Source organism: Oncorhynchus nerka, linkage group LG19 (genome assembly GCF_034236695.1).
Source record: "Oncorhynchus nerka isolate Pitt River linkage group LG19, Oner_Uvic_2.0, whole genome shotgun sequence".
Lineage (NCBI taxonomy): Eukaryota > Metazoa > Chordata > Actinopteri > Salmoniformes > Salmonidae > Oncorhynchus > Oncorhynchus nerka.
In genome coordinates, this window is record NC_088414.1 from 5184526 (window position 1) to 5206767 (window position 22242).

At 44.2% G+C, this 22242-nt stretch overlaps 2 protein-coding genes across 3 annotated transcripts; one reads left to right on the forward strand and one right to left on the reverse strand.

Moving 5' to 3' along the window:
• Positions 1–2710: 2710 nt before the first annotated feature.
• On the forward strand, positions 2711–9693 carry LOC115125733 (ubiquitin-conjugating enzyme E2 G1-like). 2 transcript variants are annotated; one of them, XM_029655293.2, is made up of 5 exons: positions 2711–2966; positions 3408–3510; positions 7094–7137; positions 7854–8032; positions 8256–9693. In XM_029655293.2, the coding sequence occupies exons 1-5, from the start codon at positions 2924–2926 to the stop codon at positions 8340–8342; spliced, it is 456 nt and encodes a 151-aa protein (XP_029511153.1). In that variant the 5' UTR covers positions 2711–2923; the 3' UTR covers positions 8343–9693. The 2 variants fall into 2 exon arrangements, with proteins under 2 accessions (XP_029511153.1, XP_029511151.1); XM_029655291.2 differs by having other exon boundaries at positions 2713–2966; positions 7040–7137.
• Positions 9694–9728: 35 nt separating this feature from the next.
• LOC115125732 (actin-related protein 2/3 complex subunit 3-B-like) lies at positions 9729–12936 on the reverse strand. Its single transcript, XM_029655290.2, has 7 exons — positions 12816–12936; positions 12278–12377; positions 11858–11934; positions 10693–10761; positions 10387–10513; positions 10045–10139; positions 9729–9966 (listed from the first exon to the last, which is right to left on the reverse strand). Exons 1-7 carry the CDS (start codon positions 12819–12821, stop codon positions 9904–9906), a joined length of 537 nt encoding a protein of 178 aa, XP_029511150.1. The 5' UTR covers positions 12822–12936; the 3' UTR covers positions 9729–9903.
• Between the last annotated feature and the right edge of the window lie 9306 nt (positions 12937–22242).

Consider the following 22242-nt stretch of genomic DNA (forward strand, 5'->3'; position numbering starts at 1 on the left):
AAACATATTTCTCTCATGTTGTGCACAAATTTGTTTACATCCCTGTTAATGAGCATTTCTCCTTTGCCCAAAAAATCCATCAACCTGGCAGGTGTGGCATATCAAGAAGCTGATTAAACGGCATGATCACTACACAGGTGCACCTTGTGCTGGGGACAATAAAAGGACACTCTAAAATGTGCAGTTTTGTCACACAACACAATGCCACAGATGTCTCAAGTTTTGAGGGAGCTGATGAAACTGGGTTTGCACACCCGGAGAATGTTTGCACAAACTGTCAGAAACCATTTCAAGCAAGCTCATCTGCGTGCTCGTCGTCCTCACCAGGTTCTTGACCTGACTGCAGTTCGGCGTCATGACCGTCTTCAGTGGGCCTTCGATGGATTAATCCCAGTTTTAACTGTACCGGGCAGACAGCGTGTATGGTGTCATGTGGGCGAGTGGTTTGCTGATGTCAGCGTTGTGAATGGTGTGGTTTCTGTGGGGTTATGGCATAAAGCTACAGACAACGCACACAATTGCATTTTATTGATGGCAATTTGAATGCACAGAGATGTGACGAGGGTGAATGGGCAGAGACAAAAATATAAATGCCTTTGAACAGGGTATGATAGTGGGTGCCAGGTGTACAGGTGTGTGTCATGAACTGCAATGCTGCTGGGGTTTTCATGCTCAACCGTTTCCTGTCTGTATCAAGAATGGTCCATCATAGAGACTAACATGGGAACAGGATCAACAGTCTACAGTAGGGATCATCAACTGCATTCCGCCGCAGGCCATTTTTTTTTCTTGAGAGGATTGTCGGGGCCAGAACATAATTAAATAATAATTTGTAGACAAAAAATTGACCACAAAGTCCAAACAGATAAATCTTGCTTACATTTGTTTAATATCACATATATCTCTCTTGTGTGTGGGAATACTTTGGATGAGATTTCCTCAATTAAAATCCCGTGGAGCTGGTGTTTTAACAGTCCTTTCTGTCTACCATTTTATTTTATTATTAAAAAAAAGAAGTTGTGTTTTGCCCAGAAAAGGAGGGGCCAAATAAAATTACCCTTGGCCATGGGCTGCCAGTTGGAGAACCCTGGTCTAAAGGAACAGGCAGTACAGTATAAAATACGTTTTTGGGGCAGAAATATGTAATGTGTGGAGCATTATTGGTTGCTCCACGAATGATCAAATAGGCTACAACTGGTGGGAAAAGCGACCTGAAGCGGCATAGCAAGACCAATTGTTCGCATAATTAGCTAAACCTGTGCCATCTGAGGTGAAGAGTGAAATAAAACCAGACTGACATATATATTTTCTATGTTAATGTGTTGTAAATGTTCATATGTGGCAATGCTCAGCTGGAGGCAACAGATTTATGCCGGTGCTGTGCTGAGCAGACCATCCTGCTGGGGTCTCTGTCCTCATCCTCCAGCTTAATCTATCTACATTTAGGTCATTTATACTGACCAAAAATGTAAAGGCAACATGCAACAATTTCAATGATTTTACTGAGTTACAGTTCATATAGGGAAATCCATCAATTGAAATAAATCCATTAGGCCCTAATCTATTGATTTCACATGATGCATGGATGCAGCCATGGGTGGGCCTCGGAGGACATAGGCCCACCCACTGGGGAGCCAGGCCCAGCCACTGGGGAGCCAGGCCCACCCACTGGGGAGCCAGGCCCAGCCACTGGGGAGCCAGGCCCAGCCACTGGGGAGCCAGGCCCAGCCACTGGGGAGCCAGGCCCACCCACTGGGGAGCCAGGCCCAGCCACTGGGGAGCCAGGTCCACCCACTGGGGAGCCAGGCCCACCCACTGGGGAGCCAGGCCCACCCACTGGGTAGCCAGGCCCACCCATTGGGGAGCCAGGCCCACCCACTGGGGAGCCAGGTCCAGCCAATCAGAATGAGTTTTTACCCACAACAGTGTTTTATTAAGGACAGAAATACTCCTCAATTTCTGTTTTTTTTTTATTCCAGCTCATGAAATGTGGGACCAACACTTTACATGTTGTGTTTATATTTTTGTTCAGTGTAGAATACCATCTTATCCAGAGTGACTTAGACCTACAGTCAGTGCATTTAACTAAAATAGGCGAGACAACCACGTATCACAGTTGCATATGGCATTACTGAAATTATTTTAAATACTTCCTAAACCAACAGCCTACATATTTCTACGTGCAAAAATTAGCACGGGATGGGACTGGATTGGTTTTTATCAGGAAGGAACAAGAAAGTTCTGAAGTTATAGAAATGTTGCGGGATCAGGACAGAACGGGGAAACAATTGACCGGACAGTAATGAATGTTCACCCCGTGTCAGCCTCTACTCCACCACCCAAAGGACATCCAGCCAACCTGACACAAGTGCATTCGAGTCAACATGGGCCTGTGGAGCGCTTTCGACACCTTGTAAAGTCCATGCACCCCAACCAATTAAGGCTGTTCTGATGGTGAACTCAATATTAGGAAGGGGTTCCTAATGTTTAGTGTCCTTGGTGTATATCTCTATTAGGTGTGGGAATACTATGGGACCGATTTACAACATTACAATCACTTGGAGATTATTTGCTTGTGTTTTTTACAGTCTTATGTACAACAATAAACCACATCATAAACAATTTGTTTTGCTCAGAAAATGTTGGGTTAAAATCAAATCACTCGCACAGTTGGGTAACCCTGATGTAGGCTTTGCACCTCCCTCTCTCTTGACGAGTAGGGCGCATGCGGTGTATGGGGATGTTGCTAGCCTAGCTGTCGGAAGCTGTGCCTCTCTGTGGGAAACGATCAACTAATAAGGCCTTGTTGAAACATCGGTAACAAGCTAGCTAGGTCTCTCTCTCTCCAATTCTTTGTTCTGTTATATTTTATGTTAGAGACAGTTCAGGTCGTTGTCTTTATAGGTAGGCTAATCCACATAAAATGACCGATCAATCATCCCTGTTGCTTCGAAAACAACTGGCAGGTAAGCGAGCACCTAACGTTAGCTAAATTAAGCCGAGTTGAACAAGTGTAGTATTTACCTGTAACTTGGCTAGCTTGTAGTCAAATAATGTTTGTTGTACTTGTATTTAAAATGTCAACGTAGCTACGGCTAGTACACAACGCAAATTCCCAGCTGGTGTATGTTTAGCTAGCTAACGCGTGACATATCATTTTGCCAGCTAGTTAACTAGCGACACACAACAGTGGTGGTAACGTTATGTTCGCTAGCTAAGACTTGTAAGAAGTGTGCCATTTATTTTAATCGTAGCCACACGTCTAGGTCATTTCCTCAAGCTAAATAACACCCCATGTTCATTTTCACTGGTCCGTTAGCTGAATTCTAGCTTGACAACACGCATGACATGGCATCAGGGGTGGGTATTGGGTAATAATGTCCGCGTGTTTGTTTACCCCTTTTTAGAGCTCAACAAGAACCCTGTGGAGGGATTTTCTGCCGGTCTCATAGACGACGATAACATCCATCAGTGGGAGGTGGTTGTTATTGGCCCGCAAGATACATTATTGTGAGTGTTTTTACAAATCTGCTCTATCTGTTGAAGGCATAACCTGGAGACACCACGTTGAATTGCATTGGATTCAACGTTGGGGGTAAATTAGCGTTAGGATCAGAAAAGTTTCCTCTCACGACCTCTACAAGCCAGAATTTTTAAAAAAAAATTTACTTTACCAGTTGTCCATGTGGTTGGTCCTTTTGCAGGTAAGAATGAGACAATATATCCACATGAAAGAATAAATTAGCGTTAGGAATGTGTTCAGATTTTCTATCACCTGAAGCATGTGCACAAGATGAAAAATACATGCACTAGACATGCATACTTGCTGAGCTGTGCACTGTGTGTACATGATTCTGCCACATGATTCATCAGGTGATAGAATTCTGAACTCACTACCAGCCCTTTAAAAGGTTGGTGTACAGTGCATTCAGAACGTTTTCAGACCCCTTCACTTTTTCCACATTTTGTTACCTTACAGCCTTATTCTAAAATGATTAAATAAAATAAATGCCTCATCAATCTACACACAATACCCCCACCTTATTTACATAAGTATTCAGACCCTTTGCTAGGAGATTTAAAATTGAGCTCAGGTGCATCCTGTTTTCATTGATCGTCCTTGAGATGTTTCTACAACTTGATTGGAGTCCACCTGTGTTAAATTCAATTGATTGCACATTATTTTGAAAGGCACACACCTGTCTATATAAGGTCCCACAGTTGACAGTGCATATCAGAGCAAAAACCAAGCCATGAGGTTGTTGGAATTATCTGTAGAGGTCCGAGACAGGATTGTGTCGAGGCACAGATCTGGGGAAGGGTACCAAAACATTTCTGCAGCATTGAAGGTCCCCAAGAACACAGTGGCCTCCATCATTCTGAAATGGAAGAAGTTTGGAACCCCCAAGACACTTCCTAGAGCTGGGCGCCCGGCCAAACTGAGCAATCGGGGGAGAAGGGCCTTGGTCAGGGAGATGACCAAGAACCCGATTGTGTTCTTGGTCCAACAGGACAATGACCCTAAGTACACAGCCAAGACGAGGTAGAAGTGGCTTCGGAACAAGTCTTTGAATGTCCTTGAGTGGCCCAGCCAGAGCCCGGACTTGAACCCGATCGAACATCTCCGGAGAGACCTGAAAATAACTGTACAGCGACGCTCCCCAACCAACCTGACAGATCTTAAGAGGCTCTGCAGAGAAGAATGGAAGAAACTCCCCAAATACAGGTGTGCCAAGCATGTAGCGTCATACCCAAGAAGACCTGAGGCTGTAATCGCTGCCAAAGGTGCTTCAACAAAGTACTGAGTAAAGGGTCTGAATACTTATGTGAAAGTGATATTTCAGTTTGTTTAATCCATTTTAGAATAATGCTGTAACGTAACAAAATGTAGAAAAAGTCCAGGGGTCTGAATACTTTCCGAATTCACTGTATGAATAGCTTTCATAATGTTTCCCCTAAGGTTATTAGCCTACCTCTTTCTCTCTTGTTTCTTCATTCCTTCCTCGCTTTCAACAGTTAAGGACAACTTATTTCATGTATCTTCATCAATCTAATGACATCCTTGAATAATGAATGGATAATAATGAATGGTCTGAATGGTTATGGGTCTGAATGGTTATGGGCCTGAATGGTTATGGGTCTGAATAAGTAACTGCTATAGCCTACCGTGCATTCACTTTTCTTTCATACTACCCGTGAGTTTTATTGGCTGCTGTATTTAACATTCAGCAAAAAAAGAGATTGCGTCCCTCTTTCCTCCTCTTGTTGGTATAATAAATGCAAAAAACAAATGTCCAGCAAGCTATTCTAGTCTAGCTAGTTCTGCATGGGACTCCAAGAGGTAAGGGGTGTTTTTTAAGGAGAGACCAGCAGATCACAGGCACTTGCGTATAGCGCAAGAGACAGAGGCTATGAATGAGGTTATTATGCATAACCCATCTTTAATTGGCTAAATGTAAGGCTAATATTGCATTGAGTTTAGGCTAGGAGAGCGTGCTCCTATGTGCACAGATTTTAAAGCAACGCTATTCGAAAGATGGGCTGTTTTAAAACTCTGCAACTGCAATTAAAAAAGTAATAATCGATACACAAAAAAACCGTGACCCCCCCCCCCCCCCCGAAAGCCAGATGGAGAAGAGTATATTAGAAGCTCATTCGGTCTTTATATTACTGTAGCATAGACTATGTTGCAGAAAATATAGGCCTACCAATCACAATAAAACAAGTTACCATAATGATTGAGATGGTAGGTCTACATGAGATGGTAGGACCTGCATTGCTCCATACTGAGATGGTAGGTCTACATGCATTGTGACCTGCGCTCCATACTGAGATGGTAGGTCTACATGCATTGTGACCTGCGCTCCATACTGAGATGGTAGGTCTACATGCATTGTGACCTGCGCTCCATACTGAGATGGTATGTCTACATGCATTGTGACCTGCGCTCCATACTGAGATGGTATGTCTACATGCATTGTGACCTGCGCTCCATACTGAGATGGTAGGTCTACATGCATTGTGACCTGCGCTCCATACTGAGATGGTATGTCTACATGCATTGTGACCTGCGCTCCATACTGAGATGGTATGTCTACATGCATTGTGACCTGCGCTCCATACTGAGATGGTAGGTCTACATGCATTGTGACCTGCGCTCCATACTGAGATGGTAGGTCTACATGCATTGTGACCTGCGCTCCATACTGAGATGGTAGGTCTACATGCATTGTGACCTGCGCTCCATACTGAGATGGTAGGTCTACATGCATTGTGACCTGCGCTCCATACTGAGATGGTATGTCTACATGCATTGTGACCTGCGCTCCATACTGAGATGGTATGTCTACATGCATTGTGACCTGCGCTCCATACTGAGATGGGCTGTCTGTCCCCACCCTGATCTTTGATGATTCTTCATGCAGAGGCCGTAGAAAATTTAGACATATCATTGAACAGTTCCATTTCACCCCATGCTGTTCATATAGATAATTTATTAGAATTTACCAGTTTCTCGCATTTATTTGTCCCGGGAAAGGGACTGGTTTTGGGCGGTAAATCTGTGTAGCCGGGTACCTGCCATTCAACCCTATTATCTATGTTACCAGGGCCTCATCTTAATCTCGTCAAACTGTTTCTATGGTGGATTCGCGGCCGCAATTGATGGAATATGCCAAAACTTTGGAGATGACAATAGATGTCAGAGATAGGCCAGTGGTTTCCATCTGTGGCACAAAAAAAATCCCTAAATCAAAGCTTATGACAAATACAGCTCCAGAACCAGACATAGACCAATTCATGAGTATGTATAAGTAGACTTTGTCATTCTTTGGAGGTAGAACCTAAATGTGCATTTCATCTCTAGGACAGGAAATTACATAGTGGTGGCAACTTCCTCTGGGGGTGGGAGGGGCCCTTTTTTAAAGAAGAGGAATTATATACATAGGTGGGGTTTACTTTGTGTCTGTGGTAAATAGTGACTGTCACTTGGCACCTCCTATATGAGTGACACTCATTTTCTCACCTTGTTTCTTTACAGCGAGGGTGGTTTCTTTAAAGCCTACTTGACCTTTCCCCTTGACTACCCACATAGGCCTCCGAAGATGAAGTTCATCACAGAAATATGGCATCCCAATGGTAAGTGGTTTCATTGATGAATCACCTTCATCTCTTGCTCTGTGCTATTTATTTACTCTAGGGCTTGCCATGGCATACCTCCTGCCTTCATCTCTTGCTCTGTGCTATTTATTTACTCTAGGGCTTGCCATGGCATACCTCCCTTCATCTCTTGCTCTGTGCTATTTATTTACTCTAGGGCTTGCCATGGCATATACCTCCTGCCTCTAGGGCTTGCCATGGCATACCTCCCTTCATCTCTTGCTCTGTGCTATTTATTTACTCTAGGGCTTGCCGTGGCATATACCTCCTGCCTTCATCTCTTGCTCTGTGCTTAATCTCCAGGTAGTTTTAGGCCTTCCTCTTTAGTGTTTGCCTTGTGGGCTCCATGTTGGAGCCTGTTTTGTGATTGATTTTGTTTCTTCTTAGTGTGTCCTACCCAGCTCCACTTCCTTCTCTCATTGTGCTTCCTATTGGGTCTTGTTTTGTCATTTCCCACAGCCTGATGTTGCTGATGCATTCTGGGAGTCTACTGGCCAGACACCATCCGAGACAGTGGTTAATGAATTACTTTAGTTTGTTTCAAAGGGTTCTCCATGTTTCAGATCCATACAGAAAAATGGATTTGACATTTGAGTTGAAGATCTTCAGTTTTGATCGATGTGTTATACAGCTAAAGACCTGTGTGTTCGTCAACTGGTCAGCAGTTTATGATTCCTTGTACTCTTCTCTTTCAGTTGCAAAGAACGGTGACGTGTGTATCTCCATTCTGCACGAGCCCGGAGAGGACAAGTTTGGCTATGAGAAGCCTGAGGAGCGCTGGCTGCCCATTCACACTGTAGAGACCATCATGATCAGTGTTATCTCCATGCTGGCCGACCCGAACGGCGACTCACCCGCCAATGTGGACGCAGCCGTAAGTCCCAGACGGGGGAATTCAATGAGGCTGAAACAACGGTGCTGTTATTTTGTTTTTATGGCCTCAACGAATTTACAGAAACAAGTGAAATGTCAGTTTTAGACTTGTGTTTTTGTAGAACAACATTCTTGATAGTAGTGAGGGATTATCTACCAGTTTAGTTGATTGTGGCGCTTGTGAAGCTCGGGTTTTTAATGTACAGTTGTGTTGTGCCCTGTAGAAAGAATGGAGAGAGGATCCTTGTGGAGAGTTCAAGAGGAAGGTGGCTCGCTGTGTACGAAAGAGTCAGGAGATGGCGTTTGACTAGGCGCCACTCCTCCACCATTGCCACACCCAGTGAGTACCTTTCTGGATCCACACAGCGCTCAACTATAATCTCACGTTGCAGAAATTGAGACCCTTTCAGTGCCTTGGCTGGATAGTACATCTTCAATTGTTTGTCTTGATGCTTTGATTATCGTTTCCCTTGATTTATATTTTGTCTGCAAGCTAATTGTTTGTTTTTTTTTAGCTAGAATTTTAACATCGGGAGATCGATCATGTCACTCTTCAATAAAGACTTTTGCACCAGTGCTCTGCTCTTAGGAAGATGTGGAATAAAAAGCCAGCCATTTTTTCCTTTAGTTGTGTAAATAGGGTCGTCTCATTTCTTCTGTGGATGTGTGGAGGAAAAAACATCCCCTCATGCTCATTGCCCAGTTCTCACTTTAGACGTATTTATTTAAATGATAATTATGACAACTCAAGATGCATGTTTTTGTTTCGAAGAGCTTTATTTTCAACCTGCCACTGAGCCATCTACTTTTAACTTGTCTCTTATGCAATTGTGGTCAATGAAGAGATACTAACCAACAATGGCTTTCGTTGCCCCCGTTCTTTACCTATGGAAGCCCATTCCTTCCAAAGTGTTCTGCAAAGTCCTTTCTCTCAAAAGGGTTAATACACTCTGCTGCCTTAAGTTGTTTCCCTGTGAGGAAACGGTCTCCAGCGATGTCTGGTTTCTTCCATTTTTGATCAATCATTTTTTGGGGATAAACAAACCTAAGAATATTAGCATGAGGAAAATAATATTTTTTTGTAATAAAGATCTCCGCTCTAATTGTATATGTAAATATTATGTACTATAGATCAAGTTATGTCTTTTGGTTTTCCCCTTCATGTGAAGTTTGTACACTTGAGTTTCCTTTCTAGGATATTTTCAGGGACGTGTGTTCAGTGTCGTCTATCCTTGTGAGAATAATTATTTAAGCTTTGGTCACCTGTGAACATCTCCAGAAAGAAGAAATCACATTTCAGATGGTTGTCTCAAGAATGTGAATAAGGTGATGCCAGTTCTGGTTGAATGTCCACACCAGTATTGCCATTTTCTCCTGTGGAAGCAGACTAGCCCTTTGCAACAGCACAATTTCTATCTACGAGGAGATGCTTGAGTCTTACGCAAGTTATTCATGCAATGCAAAGGATCAAAATAATGAAAGTGGTGATGGATTGTTAGAACAAGCAATAACACTTGTAGCTCAATAGTTTATTTAACTGATAGTACCAATAGTTATACCTATTCACCTGTGTGGAGTGAAGACTGGCATGAGTTGTGAAATCACAGGTTTATACACCCACATTGTTTAACTTGAGTCCCAATAAAGTTTTTAAAACAGTAATATTTTCTTGATTGTGTAAGAGACCAACTGAGACATGTTTTCAGAATTGTTTTATTGCATTAAGCCATCGCTTAACATGATCAAAGAAGCCACCTGACAACAGTATGTCCATGTACTCTTCAGTATAAAATCATCTCAGCCACACAAATGGAGGCACAAAAACGAAAAACAAAAATCCATCTGCCTTGCAGTAGTTTAGACCCGAATTGTCTACTGTCCAGGAGCTGACAGGCTTTTGTTCATGAACTGTTTCTTAACAAAGCACACCCACCACTGAAAAAGAGGTCACAGTCAGGGTTAGTCCATCAATCCACTAAAAATAATTGTGACAGGAGCGGTCAGATGTCTCACCTTGCTGGGTTTGTCTGTCTGGGGGTCAAACACACGGTCACACAGCCTCAGCCCCGTCTCCTGGCGGATCTGCTGCAGGTACGCCCTCATGGTCTCTGATCAGGAAAAACCATGGGGGGGGATTTAATTAGGATCCCCATTAGCTGTTGTGAAAGTAGCAGCTACTCTTCCTGGGGTCCACACAAAACAGATCTTGACCAAACGTAATCACAACTGCTGGTACTACTGAATACTACACAGTGCAGCCTAAAACACTAATGTACGGTTGGTGTGGCACCTCTATCAGTCTATTCAATAGTGTTACTAATACTGAAAAGAAGAAATATTACTGTAGTTCCTTACCTTCTTCCTGCTTGTTGCTGGGCTTTGCATACATGGCGTTGAGAGGGAAACCAGGTTCTCCAGGGATGGGGAAGTTGGTGATGCCCAGGGTGTACATCTCCTTCTCTCCCTGACCCCTGGAGCTGCACTGCAAATAAACAAGAATTCAGGAGGGGAGTTCACCATACAAAACAAATCATGTCTTTAAATTGTTCAGAGGACCCAACATTCCATATCACTAGGGGGGGGGGGGGGTCATTTGGAATCAATAGCTATTTGCTTTATTAGAAAAGCCTGTTGGGCAATCAACTAATTTCCTTGTGTTACCTTCTGTAGCTTCTTCAGGCATTCAGAAATGTACAGGGTGACGTAGATCAGTGTCCTGTCTGCCTCGTTCTGGGGAGGAAAAAAAGGTTGATAACTCCAATGATACACCAAGCCTTGTGACTGACACTTAAGTCCATAGTAATGAGAATTCTGTTGTCTAATGTCAACATGCTGTGTCCAGGGTTGTCTTGGGTAGGAGCTGGCAGAGACTCAAAACACTACTAACAGAAAACAAATTCAAAGGGTTCTGTGGAATAAGTTTAGAGCAATGGTTTTCAAACTTTCAGCTTGAGACCCCTTTTTCCTGGCGGACCCCATTTTCCACATGACCCTACCACACCTCAAATATGACAAACTAAAAACGGTACATTTATATTTTTACATCAGCAAATAACTGTCAATTCATTACATTTTAATCTCTTACCAAAATGAAAAGAAACCTTTCACTGAATCAAATTGTATTTTTTCAAATAAATTACAAGTACATATTGTTCCTCCACTTTTAGCTTGTGGGCACTACTTTCAGAACTACTGCCTAGAAAGTATACAAAAGTACTGGAGAATCCCTTTAACCCTGGGCAGCATGGGCCTAGGAGGCTCACAGGGATATTGGTATCCACTAGAATACTCCAATTATACACTTGATACTCCACCCCCCCAACATGACAAAATTAGTAGAATTGCAGGAAATTTGCAAAAGGTTCTCTATGGAAAAAGAAAATGTTCCTTCCCGCGACCTGGTTTGTCCGGCCATGCACAGCTGAAGTCATAGTAAAACTCCTTATATTCGCTCCAGTTATGTTCCAATTATGAAGGGTCCCTGTTGAATTTGCTATCAAAAAGTTTGAGTACTCTTTGTCTATGGGTGTATGAGAGCAGAACCTAGTTTCAGTCACTGCCTAACTAAGCACTGCTAACAGAGCTATGAGAATACTGTATTGCCAAGGGCAATATTCAGAGAAGCAGGCTGGGGCATGCGGGATACCACAGGCCAAGCCACTGTAGAAAGGGGGAGGTACTGTAAAAACATTAACTTCCTTATAACATGTAGTCTACTCTATTATACTCAAACAGACAGCATTCCATAAATAGCAGGTGACCACTTCCATTTTTAACATTCACCATTTTGCTAAAAAAAAAATTGCACATTTCAATGTTGCCTTACCTTGATTTCGTAATTCTTAAAGAAGACATTAGCTTTGAAATAGTAGATGGCCTCCTCAATGATGTCTGAATCTTTGCCTGAAATAACAAAAGAGGAGTTGAAAATAGAGGAAGTTAGGGGATGCTGGCCAAGTACTTAAAATAAAGAGAATAAACACTTGAGTGACTCATGGCACCTAATAAGTAAGCAACATGCACCACCAGGCAACCACAGTCAAGTGGAATTTAAGGAAATGCACAGGTTGAAAGATAGATATCCTACTTATGATCGAAACCTTGTTCATGTCACACAAGAACTTTGTACATTCTTGTAGGCTATTTTCTAAACCCGATGGGTGGAGTATGGTAAATTAGGCAAGAATGTCAACACCAGCTCTTTAAAAAGTGTGTCAAATTGTTAAATTTGCTAGCTGAAACATACTCTCTTTCGCTGCAGGGCCCTTGAATTGGGTTTTTAGTGGCAGCATAGCCATGTTCCCCACCATCTTGGTGTCCCCATCCATCAAGCCAGAGTGGTACGCCTGCAAAGGAAAGTGAAACAGTTGATGCATATATATATAATGACTATGAGATGATCTTTTTGACAAAATGAGAATGCCAGCACTCTACTGTACTGGATAGCGGTCCGAGCTATAGCTACTAAACTAGCAGATTAGCTAGCAGCTAAACCCACCAAACTACTAACTCCATTGGCTGCATAAATTAACATGTCTCTTTTTGACCGGTTTTCATTCAATTGGCAACTACAGACTAATATCAAGCAATATTTTTACAATTTCGTTGCCACGTTATTTTTGGGTGATCCAAAGCATTTTTGTTAAGACTGAAATGACTAACGTTAGCTAACTAGAAAATGCTATGGTCGATACAGATTGGGGAAGATACAAATATTTACATTACAGAGAACACACTTAAAGGTTGTTAATTTAAGAGGTGGTCATAATATTTTAGGTACTTACCGGCATTTTGAGAGACTAATGTAAATATTTCAGCCCCAGCAAACTAAAAATGTAAGCGTTTGTCAGGACACTACTGCTACTCGCGCTGCTGCTGCTTCCGCCTGTCCCACCCAACAGAATTGACAGGAAATAGACCAACGAATAGAGACGCGGTGTGGACAATATATGAATGACCACAGGGTGGCGCAATTGATCACCATTTTCATCGCAATAAATGTCAAAACGTTGTTTTACAATAGTTTAATCCAGATATTCAACAAGAAACGTCTTCTTAATTTCCATTAAATTCTGCTTACAGTCAAAAATCAACAGGTCACGTGGTGGAGCTTCAGACAGGGATGGGGAGGGATTCGGGTGAAATTGAGAACACCTTCCTAATATTGAGTTGCATCCCCCTTTTGCCCTCAGAACATCCTCAGTTCGTTGAGGCATGGACTCTACAAGGTGTTGAAAGCGTTCCACAGGGATGCTGGCCCATGTTGACTCCAATGCTTTCCACAGTTGTGTCAAGTTGGCTGGATGTCCTTTGGGTGGTGGACCATTCTTGATACACATGGGAAACTGTTGAGTGTGAAAAACCCAGCAGCGTTTCAGTTCTTGACACAAACCGGTGAGCCTGGCACCTACTACCATACCCCCCCGTTCAAAGGCACTTCAAAATGTTTTGTCTTGCCCATACACCCTCTGAATGGCACACATACACAATCCATGTCTCAGTTATCTCAAGGCTTAAAAATCCTTATATTACCTGTCTCCTCCCCTTCATCTACACTAACTTAAGTGACATCAATAAAGGATGATAGCCTTCACCTGGATTCACCTGGTCAGTCTGTCATGCAAAGAGCAGGTGCACTTAATATTTTGTAATGTATATCATCTCAGTCCTCTTCATTGTCCTGGAAGAAATCATCATAATTTGTGTTGTCTGGCTCCTCGTCAGGCTCCTTAGGAGAGTCTGCTCTACTAACCTCTAGGGCTAAGCATACATGTGTTTTGTATTTACCTTTGGCTCTTTGAACTCCAAGTCTTCTCCGTACTGTATGGAAAAGTTGACGTGCTGAAGCACTATGTTGATGCCTTCCTCGTCTGTGCGATCAAAAGGCAGGAATCTCACCATGCTGTAGTCATCAATCTAGAAAACACAAACTAGGGGTCATGACTTATTTATGGACACCAGTGCTGCCTTCTCTCTATGCGCGGTTTTGTACGGCATAAGGGCTGTCAAACGATGAAAACATTGAATTGAGTTAATAGCACATGTGTGAAATAGGACCAATTACCCACTGAATGATTATTATTTGTCTGAATTTGCTCAAATTAAGCTGGAATTGAATATTCTTCATTCAAAAAACTTTACGAGACCCTTGACGTCTTGATTTTGTCAAAAGGAATGATTAGCAAAATTAGGTCAATTGAGAAAGCATACTTTCTTTAGCTTCAATGTCAACTTGTTTTTACATTGCATTGTTGTTTTTAGCTGTATAGATGATGTATTTGGGATGCTTTCAGTGTATTGTTGGTTTTAGCTGTATAGATGATGTATTTGGGATGCTTTCAGTGTATTGTTGGTTTTAGCTGTATAGATGATGTATTTGGGATGCTTTCAGTGTATTTTGAAAGCTTTCAGACAATGTGATTAATTACAATAAAACTTACCAAACCACAGATGGCTTTGGTCAGCTTCTTGAACTTCTTGCTCCTAATGGTGACAGAGTTGTCCTCCATCATTGAGTACATGTCAGGGTCCAGGTACCTGCATGGGAGAGAGCGGGATCTGTCAGTGCCAGCCAATACAGATCTGCTAAGCTTGTGCATAGGATGCATTCTTAGCCAACCACACACACAGACATAAAACCAGATGGACCAAGGCAACAGATACACATCAAAAGGAGGAATTCCACAATTCTGACACCTACTTTTCTATTTCCTTCTTGGCCTTGGGACTGAGCAGGTCCATTTTGGTCATGATGTTGACTGTTGGGATCTCCAAGGGCACCATGGCACTCAACGCAGCCATGATACCAGAGATGAACTAGGTTTTTGAGACACTTGTTTTTCAATTGACTTAAAATACAACTGTTATAGCATATTATAATGCCTGTATAAAAGGCGGCGTGGGATTGTAAATAAGATGTGTTAGCAGAGGACACATTACCTTGAAGGTCTCCACCATGAACTGTGAGTCCACCAGGAAGATGCCACAGACACGGAATTCCCACTGCTGGAGCTGCTCTACCAGCTGCCTCATCACAGGGAGGTGTGTGTAGAGCTCTATTTGGCCTGCAGACACCACTAACACCGTCATCATGGTATCGTTTCGGGACAAAAGATACGGTTCGAATCAAGAGGTATATTTTCACGCATGCGCACAAACAACTGTGCCTTTTGTAGCGGCAATACAACTTTTACTTTTTTACATTTTTTTATGTAACCTTTATTTAACTAGACAAGTCAGTTAAGAACAAATTCGTATTGACAATGTCGGCCTACACCGGCCCAACCCGGACGACGCTGGGCCAATTGTGCGCCGCTCTATGGGACTCCCGATCACGGCCGGTTGTGATACAGCCTGGATGGGTACCTTTTTGGATGAAGTCCACCAATAACACCTAAAAGAAGAAGAACAATTCACCTGCGCGCCGATATCTAAATATAAACGCAACATGTAAAGTGTTGGTCCCATGTTTCACGAGCTGAAATAAAACATCCCAGAAATGTGCCATATACACAAACATTTTGTGCAGAAGTTTGTTTACATCCCTCTCTGTGAGCATTTCTCCTTTGCCATCAACCTGACAGTGTGGCATATCAAGAAGCTGATTAAACGTCAAGATCATTACACCTTGTGCTTAGGACAAATCACATTTTATTTTAGAATGCTACACCACGGGACTGTTTTGCTAGCGCAGACTGGAATTTATTTACATTTTATTTTACTTTCATTTAACTAGGCAAGTCAGTTAAAAACAAATTCTTATTTTCAATGACGGCCTAGGAACAGTGGGTTTAACTGCAGAACGGGGCAGAACGACAGATTTTGGGGAATCAATTTTGCAACCTTTCGGTTACTAGTCCAAAGCTCTAACCACTAGGCTACCTGCCACCCTGCGATTCATCCAATGGCATTGATCGGCTTCATCAATAAGTGCATCGACAAAGTGCACACACAGTAACTGTACGTACAGATCCCAACCAGAAGCCATGGATTACAGGCAACATCCGCATCGGGCTAAAGGCTTGAGCTGCCGCTTTCAAGGAGCGGGTACTAATCCGGCGCATATAAGAAATCCCGCTATGGCCTCCAAAGAAGCATTAAACAGGCAAAGCGCCAATACAGGACTAAGACCGAATCGTACTACACCGGTTCTGATGCACGTCAGATGTGGCAGGGCTTGAAAACTATTACAGACTACAAAGGGAAACCCAGACACGAGCTGCCCAGTGACACGAGCATACCAGATGAGCTAAATGCCTTTTATGCTCGCTTTGAGGCAAGCAACACTGAAGCAGGCACCAGCTGTTCTGGATGACTGTGTGATAACCCTCTCGGTAGCCGATGTGACACAAAACCTTTAAACAGGTCAACATTCACAAAGCCGCGGGGCCAGATGGATTACCAGGACGTGTACTCAAAGCATGTGCAGACCAAATGGCAAGTGTCTTCACTGACATTTCAAACTCTCCCTGACCGAGTCTGTAATATCTACATGTTTCAAACAGACCACCATTGTCCCTGTGCCCAAGGAAGCAAAGGTAACCTGCCTAAATGATTACCGCCCCATGGCACTCACATCGTTAGCCATGAAGTGCTTTGAAAGGTTGGTCATGGCTCACATCAACAGCATCCTCCCGGACACCCTAGACCCACTCCAATTCGTATACCACCCCAACAGATCCACAGATGATGCAATCTCAATCGCACTCCACACTGCCCTTTCCCACCTGGATAAAAGGAACACCTATGTGAGAATGTTATTAATTGACTACAGCTCAGCGTTCAACACCATAGTGCCCTCAAAGCTCATCACTAAGCTAAGGACTCTGGGACTAAACACCTCCCTCTGCAACTGGATCCTGAACTCCCTGACCGGCCGCCCCCAGGTGGTAAGAGTAGGCAACAACACGTCTGCCACGCTGATCCTTAACACTGGGGCCCCTCAGGGGTGTGTACTTAGTCCCCTTCTGTAATACCTGTTCACCCACGACTGCATGGCCAAACACGTCTCCAACACCATCACTAAGTTTGTTGACGACACAACAGTGGTAGGCCTGATCACTGACAACGATGAGACCGCATATAGGGAGGTCAGAGAACTGGCAGTGTGGTGCCAGGACAACAACCTCTCCCTCAATGTGAGCAAGACTAAGGAGCTGATCGTGGACCACAGGAAAAGGCGGGCCCCCATTAACATCGATGGGGCTGTAGGTGAGTGAGATGAGAGTTGGAATTTCCTTGGTGTCCACATCACCAACAAACTATCATGGTCCAAACATACCAAGACAGTTGTGAAGAGGGCACGACAAAACCTTTTCCCCCTCAGGAGACTGAAAATATTTGGCATGGGTCCACAGCTGCACCATCAAGAGCATCCTGACCGGTTGCATCACCGCCTGGTATGGCAACTGCTCGGCATCTGACCGTAAGGCGCTAGAGAGGGTAGTGCGAACGGCACAGTACATCACTGGGGCTAAGCTTCCCACCATCCAGGACCTATATAATAGGCGGTGTCAGAGGAAAGACCATAAAATTGTCAGAGACTCCAGTCACCCAAGTTATATACTGTATTCTCTGCTACCGCACGGCAAGCGGTACCGGAGCACCAAGTCTAGGACCAAGAGGCTCCTTAACAGCTTCTACCCCCAAGCCATAAGACTGCTGAACAATTAAGAAAATCGCCACCAGAAAATGTACATTGACTCCCCCTCCCCTTTATGCTGCTGCTACTCACTGTTTATTATCTATGCATAGTCACTTTACCCCCACCTACATGTACAAATGACCTAAACTAACCTGTACCCCCGCACACTGACTCGGTACCGTACCCCCTGTATATAGCCTGCACACTGACTCGGTACCGGTACCCCCTGTATATAGCCTGCACACTGACTCGGTACCGTACCCCCTGTATATAGCCTGCACACTGACTCGGTACCGTACCCCCTGTATATAGCCTGCACACTGACTCGGTACCGTACCCCCTGTATATAGCCTGCACACTGACTCGGTACCGTACCCCCTGTATATAGCCTGCACACTGACTCGGTACCGGTACCCCCTGTATATAGCCTGCACACTGACTCGGTACCGTACCCCCTGTATATAGCCTGCACACTGACTCGGTACCGTACCCCCTGTATATAGCCTGCACACTGACTCGGTACCGGTACCCCCTGTATATAGCCTGCACACTGACTCAGTACTGTACCCCCTGTATATAGCCTGCACACTGACTCAGTACTGTACCCCCTGTATATAGCCTGCACACTGACTCAGTACTGTACCCCCTGTATATAGCCTGCACACTGACTCGGTACCGTACCCCCTGTATATAGCCTGCACACTGACTCGGTACCGGTGCCCCCTGTATATAACCTGCACACTGACTCGGTACCGGTACCCCCTGTATATAACCTGCACACTGACTCGGTACCGGTACCCCCTGTATATAGCCTTATTATTGTTATTCTTATTGTGTTACCTTTTAAGTATTGCTTTTTGTTTTAGTCTACTTGGTAAATATTTTCTTAACTCTTCTTGAACTACACTGTTGGTTAAGGCCTTATAAGTAAGCATTTCAGGGTAAAGTCTACACTTGTTGTATTCGGGCCCATGTGACAAATAAAGTTTGATTTGATTTGAACCACGGACCACGTGTAACCACGCCAGCCCAGGAACTCCACATCCGATTTCTTGACCTGCGATATCGTCTGAGACCAGCAACCCGGACAGCTGATGAAACTGCGGTTTTGTACAAACTGTCAGAAACCGTCTCAGGGAAGCTCATCTACGTGCTCGTCATCCTCACAAGAGTCAGTGGTTTGCTGATGTCAACGTTGTGAAAAAGAGTGCCCCATGGCATTTGGGATGCTCTCGATCGGCGTGTAGACGTGTAGAACAGCGTGTTCCAGTTGCCACTAATATCCGTCAACTTTGCACAGCAGTTGAATAGGAGTGGGACAACATTCTCCAGGCCACAATCCACAGCCTGATCAACTCTGTGAGAAGGAGATGTGTCGTGCTGCATGAGGCAAATGGTGGTCACACCAGATACTGACTAGTTTTCGGATCCACGCCACTACCTTTTTTAAAGGTATCTGTGACAGATACTGAACAAAAATATAAACGCAACATGTAAAGTGTTGGTCCCATGTTCCATGAGCTGAAATGAGAGATCCCAGACATTTTCACTTCGCACAAACATTTTGTGCACAAATTTGTTTACATCCCTGTTAGTTAACATTTCTGATTTGCCAAGATAATCCATCCACCTGACAGGTGTGACATACCAAGAAGCTGATTAAACAGGATGACACCTTGTGCTGGGGACAATAAAAGGCCACTCTAGCATGTGCAGTTTTGTCACACAACACAATGCCACAGATGTCTCAAGTTTTGAGGGAGTGTGCAATTGGCGTTTTGACTGCAAGAATGTCCACCAGAGAATTTAATGTTAATTTCTCTACCTTAAGCCGCCTACAACGTCGTTTTAGAGAATTTGACAGTACGTCCAACCGGTCTCACAACCGAAGACCACGTGTATGGCGGCGTGTGGGAGAGTGGTTTGCTGATGTCAACGTTGTGAACAGAGTGCCCCATGGTGGGGTTATGGTATTTGTATTTATTAGGGTATTTGTACTCTTCCTGGGGTTCAAACACATGAAGCCACTTCACTTACATTACATATAAAACAAAATATAAAACAGTACATCATAACATTACACATCTACAATACAAAATGTATAATACCCGGCACAGTGAGAAGAGGACTGGCCACCCCTCATAGCCTGCTTCCTCTCTAGGTTTCTTCCTAAGTTCCGGCCTTTCTAGGGAGTTTTTTTTCTAGCCACACCTGCATTGCTTGCTGTTTGGGGCTGGGTTTCTGTATAGCACTTTGTGACATCAGCTGACTTAAGGGCTTTATAAATAAATAAATGTGATGGATAATACCACCATACAACAATATTACAATGTACGTGTGTGAAGGGTGCGTGTGCTAGCGCTTGTGTGTGTATGCATGTGTCTGTAGCTTTGTGTGTGTATGCATGTGTCTGTAGCTTTGTGTGTGTATGCATGTGTCTGTAGCTTTGTGTGTGTATGCATGTGTCTGTAGCTTTGTGTGTGTATGCATGTGTCTGTAGCTTTGTGTGTGTATGCATGTGTCTGTAGCTTTGTGTGTGTATGCATGTGTCTGTAGCTTTGTGTGTGTATGCATGTGTCTGTAGCTTTGTGTGCGTCTCTTCACAGTCCTCGCTGTTCCATAAGGTGTATTGTTACCCATGTAGTCATGGCTCTGTGTAGTACTGTGCACCTCCCATAGTCTGTTCTGGACTTGGGGACTGTGAAGAGACCTCTGATGGCATGTCTTGTAGGGTATGCATGGGTGTCTGGGGCTGTGTGCCTCCCATAGTCTGTTCTGGACTTGGGGACTGTGAAGAGACCTCTGATGGCATGTCTTGTGGGGTATGCATGGGTGTCTGGGGCTGTGTGTTAGTAGTTTAAACAGACCTCTGATGGCATGTCTTGTGGGGTATGCATGGGTGTCTGGGGCTGTGTGCCTCCCATAGTCTGTTCTGGACTTGGGGACTGTGAAGAGACCTCTGATGGCATGTCTTGTGGGGTATGTATGGGTGGCTGAGCTGTGTGCCTCCCATAGTCTGTTCTGGACTTGGGGACTGTGAAGAGACCTCTGATGGCATGTCTTGTGGGGTATGCATGGGTGTCTGGGGCTGTGTGTTAGTAGTTTAAACAGACCTCTGATGGCATGTCTTGTGGGGTATGCATGGGTGTCTGGGGCTGTGTGCCTCCCATAGTCTGTTCTGGACTTGGGGACTGTGAAGAGACCTCTGATGGCATGTCTTGTGGGGTATGTATGGGTGGCTGAGCTGTGTGCCTCCCATAGTCTGTTCTGGACTTGGGGACTGTGAAGAGACCTCTGATGGCATGTCTTGTGGGGTATGCATGGGTGTCTGGGGCTGTGTGTTAGTAGTTTAAACAGACCTCTGATGGCATGTCTTGTGGGGTATGCATGGGTGTCTGGGGCTGTGTGCCTCCCATAGTCTGTTCTGGACTTGGGGACTGTGAAGAGACCTCTGATGGCATGTCTTGTGGGGTATGCATGGGTGGCTGAGCTGTGTGCCTCCCATAGTCTGTTCTGGACTTGGGGACTGTGAAGAGACCTCTGATGGCATGTCTTGTGGGGTATGTATGGGTGGCTGAGCTGTGTGCCTCCCATAGTCTGTTCTGGACTTGGGGACTGTGAAGAGACCTCTGATGGCATGTCTTGTGGGGTATGTATGGGTGTCTGAGCTGTGTGTTAGTAGTTTAAACAGACCTCTGATGGCATGTCTTGTGGGGTATGCATGGGTGTCTGGGGCTGTGTGCTAGTAGTTTAAACAGACCTCTGGTGGCATGTCTTGTGGGATATGCATGGGTGGCTGAGCTGTGTGCCTCCCATAGTCTGTTCTGGACTTGGGGACTGTGAAGAGACCTCTGATGGCATGTCTTGTAGGGTATGCATGGGTGTCTGGGGCTGTGTGCCTCCCATAGTCTGTTCTGGACTTGGGGACTGTGAAGAGATCTCTGATGGCATGTCTTGTAGGGTATGCATGGGTGTCTGGGGCTGTGTGTTAGTAGTTTAAACAGACCTCTGATGGCATGTCTTGTGGGGTATGGATGGGTGTCTGGGGCTGTGTGTTAGTAGTCTAAACAGAGAGCTCGGTACATTCAGCTTGTCAACACATTTCTTACAAAAACAAGTAGTGAGGAAGTCAATCTCTCTTCCACTTTGAGCCATGAGAGATTGACATGCATGTCATTAATGTTAGCTCTCTGTGTACTTTTAAGGGCCAGCCGTGCTGCCCTGTTCTGAGCCAATTGCAATTTTCCTAAGTGTCTCTTTGTGGCACCTGACCACCCGACTGAACAGTAGTTTAGGTGAAACCAAACTATGGCTTGTAGGACCTGCCTTGTTGATAGTGTTGTTAAGAAGGCAGAGCATCACTTTATTATAGACAGACTTCTCCACATCTTAGCTAGCAATGTTTTGAGCATGACTGTTTACAATTCAGGGTTAGTCCAAGCAGTTTAGTCATCTCAACTTGCTCAATTTCCACATTATTCATTACGAAATTTAGTTAAGGTTTAGGGTTTAGTGAATGATCTGTCCCAAATACAATGCTTTTAGTTTTCGAAATATTTAGGACTAAC

What these genes read in the sequence shown, in the direction of transcription:
- LOC115125733 (XM_029655291.2), top strand. Translation starts at nt 2,924, where the DNA reads ATGACCGATCAATCATCCCTGTTGCTTCGAAAACAACTGGCAG. An exon ending in GGCCCGCAAGATACATTATT is followed by an intron (nt 3,511 to 7,039) that starts GTGAGTGTTTTT and finishes GTTTCTTTACAG; the next exon opens with CGAGGGTGGTTTCTTTAAAG. An exon ending in CCGCCAATGTGGACGCAGCC is followed by an intron (nt 8,033 to 8,255) that starts GTAAGTCCCAGA and finishes TGTGCCCTGTAG; the next exon opens with AAAGAATGGAGAGAGGATCC.
- LOC115125732 (XM_029655290.2), bottom strand. An exon ending in GCCTGAAGAAGCTACAGAAG is followed by an intron (nt 10,514 to 10,692) that starts GTAACACAAGGA and finishes GTTTATTTGCAG; the next exon opens with TGCAGCTCCAGGGGTCAGGG. An exon ending in CAGCAACAAGCAGGAAGAAG is followed by an intron (nt 10,140 to 10,386) that starts GTAAGGAACTAC and finishes TTTCCTGATCAG; the next exon opens with AGACCATGAGGGCGTACCTG.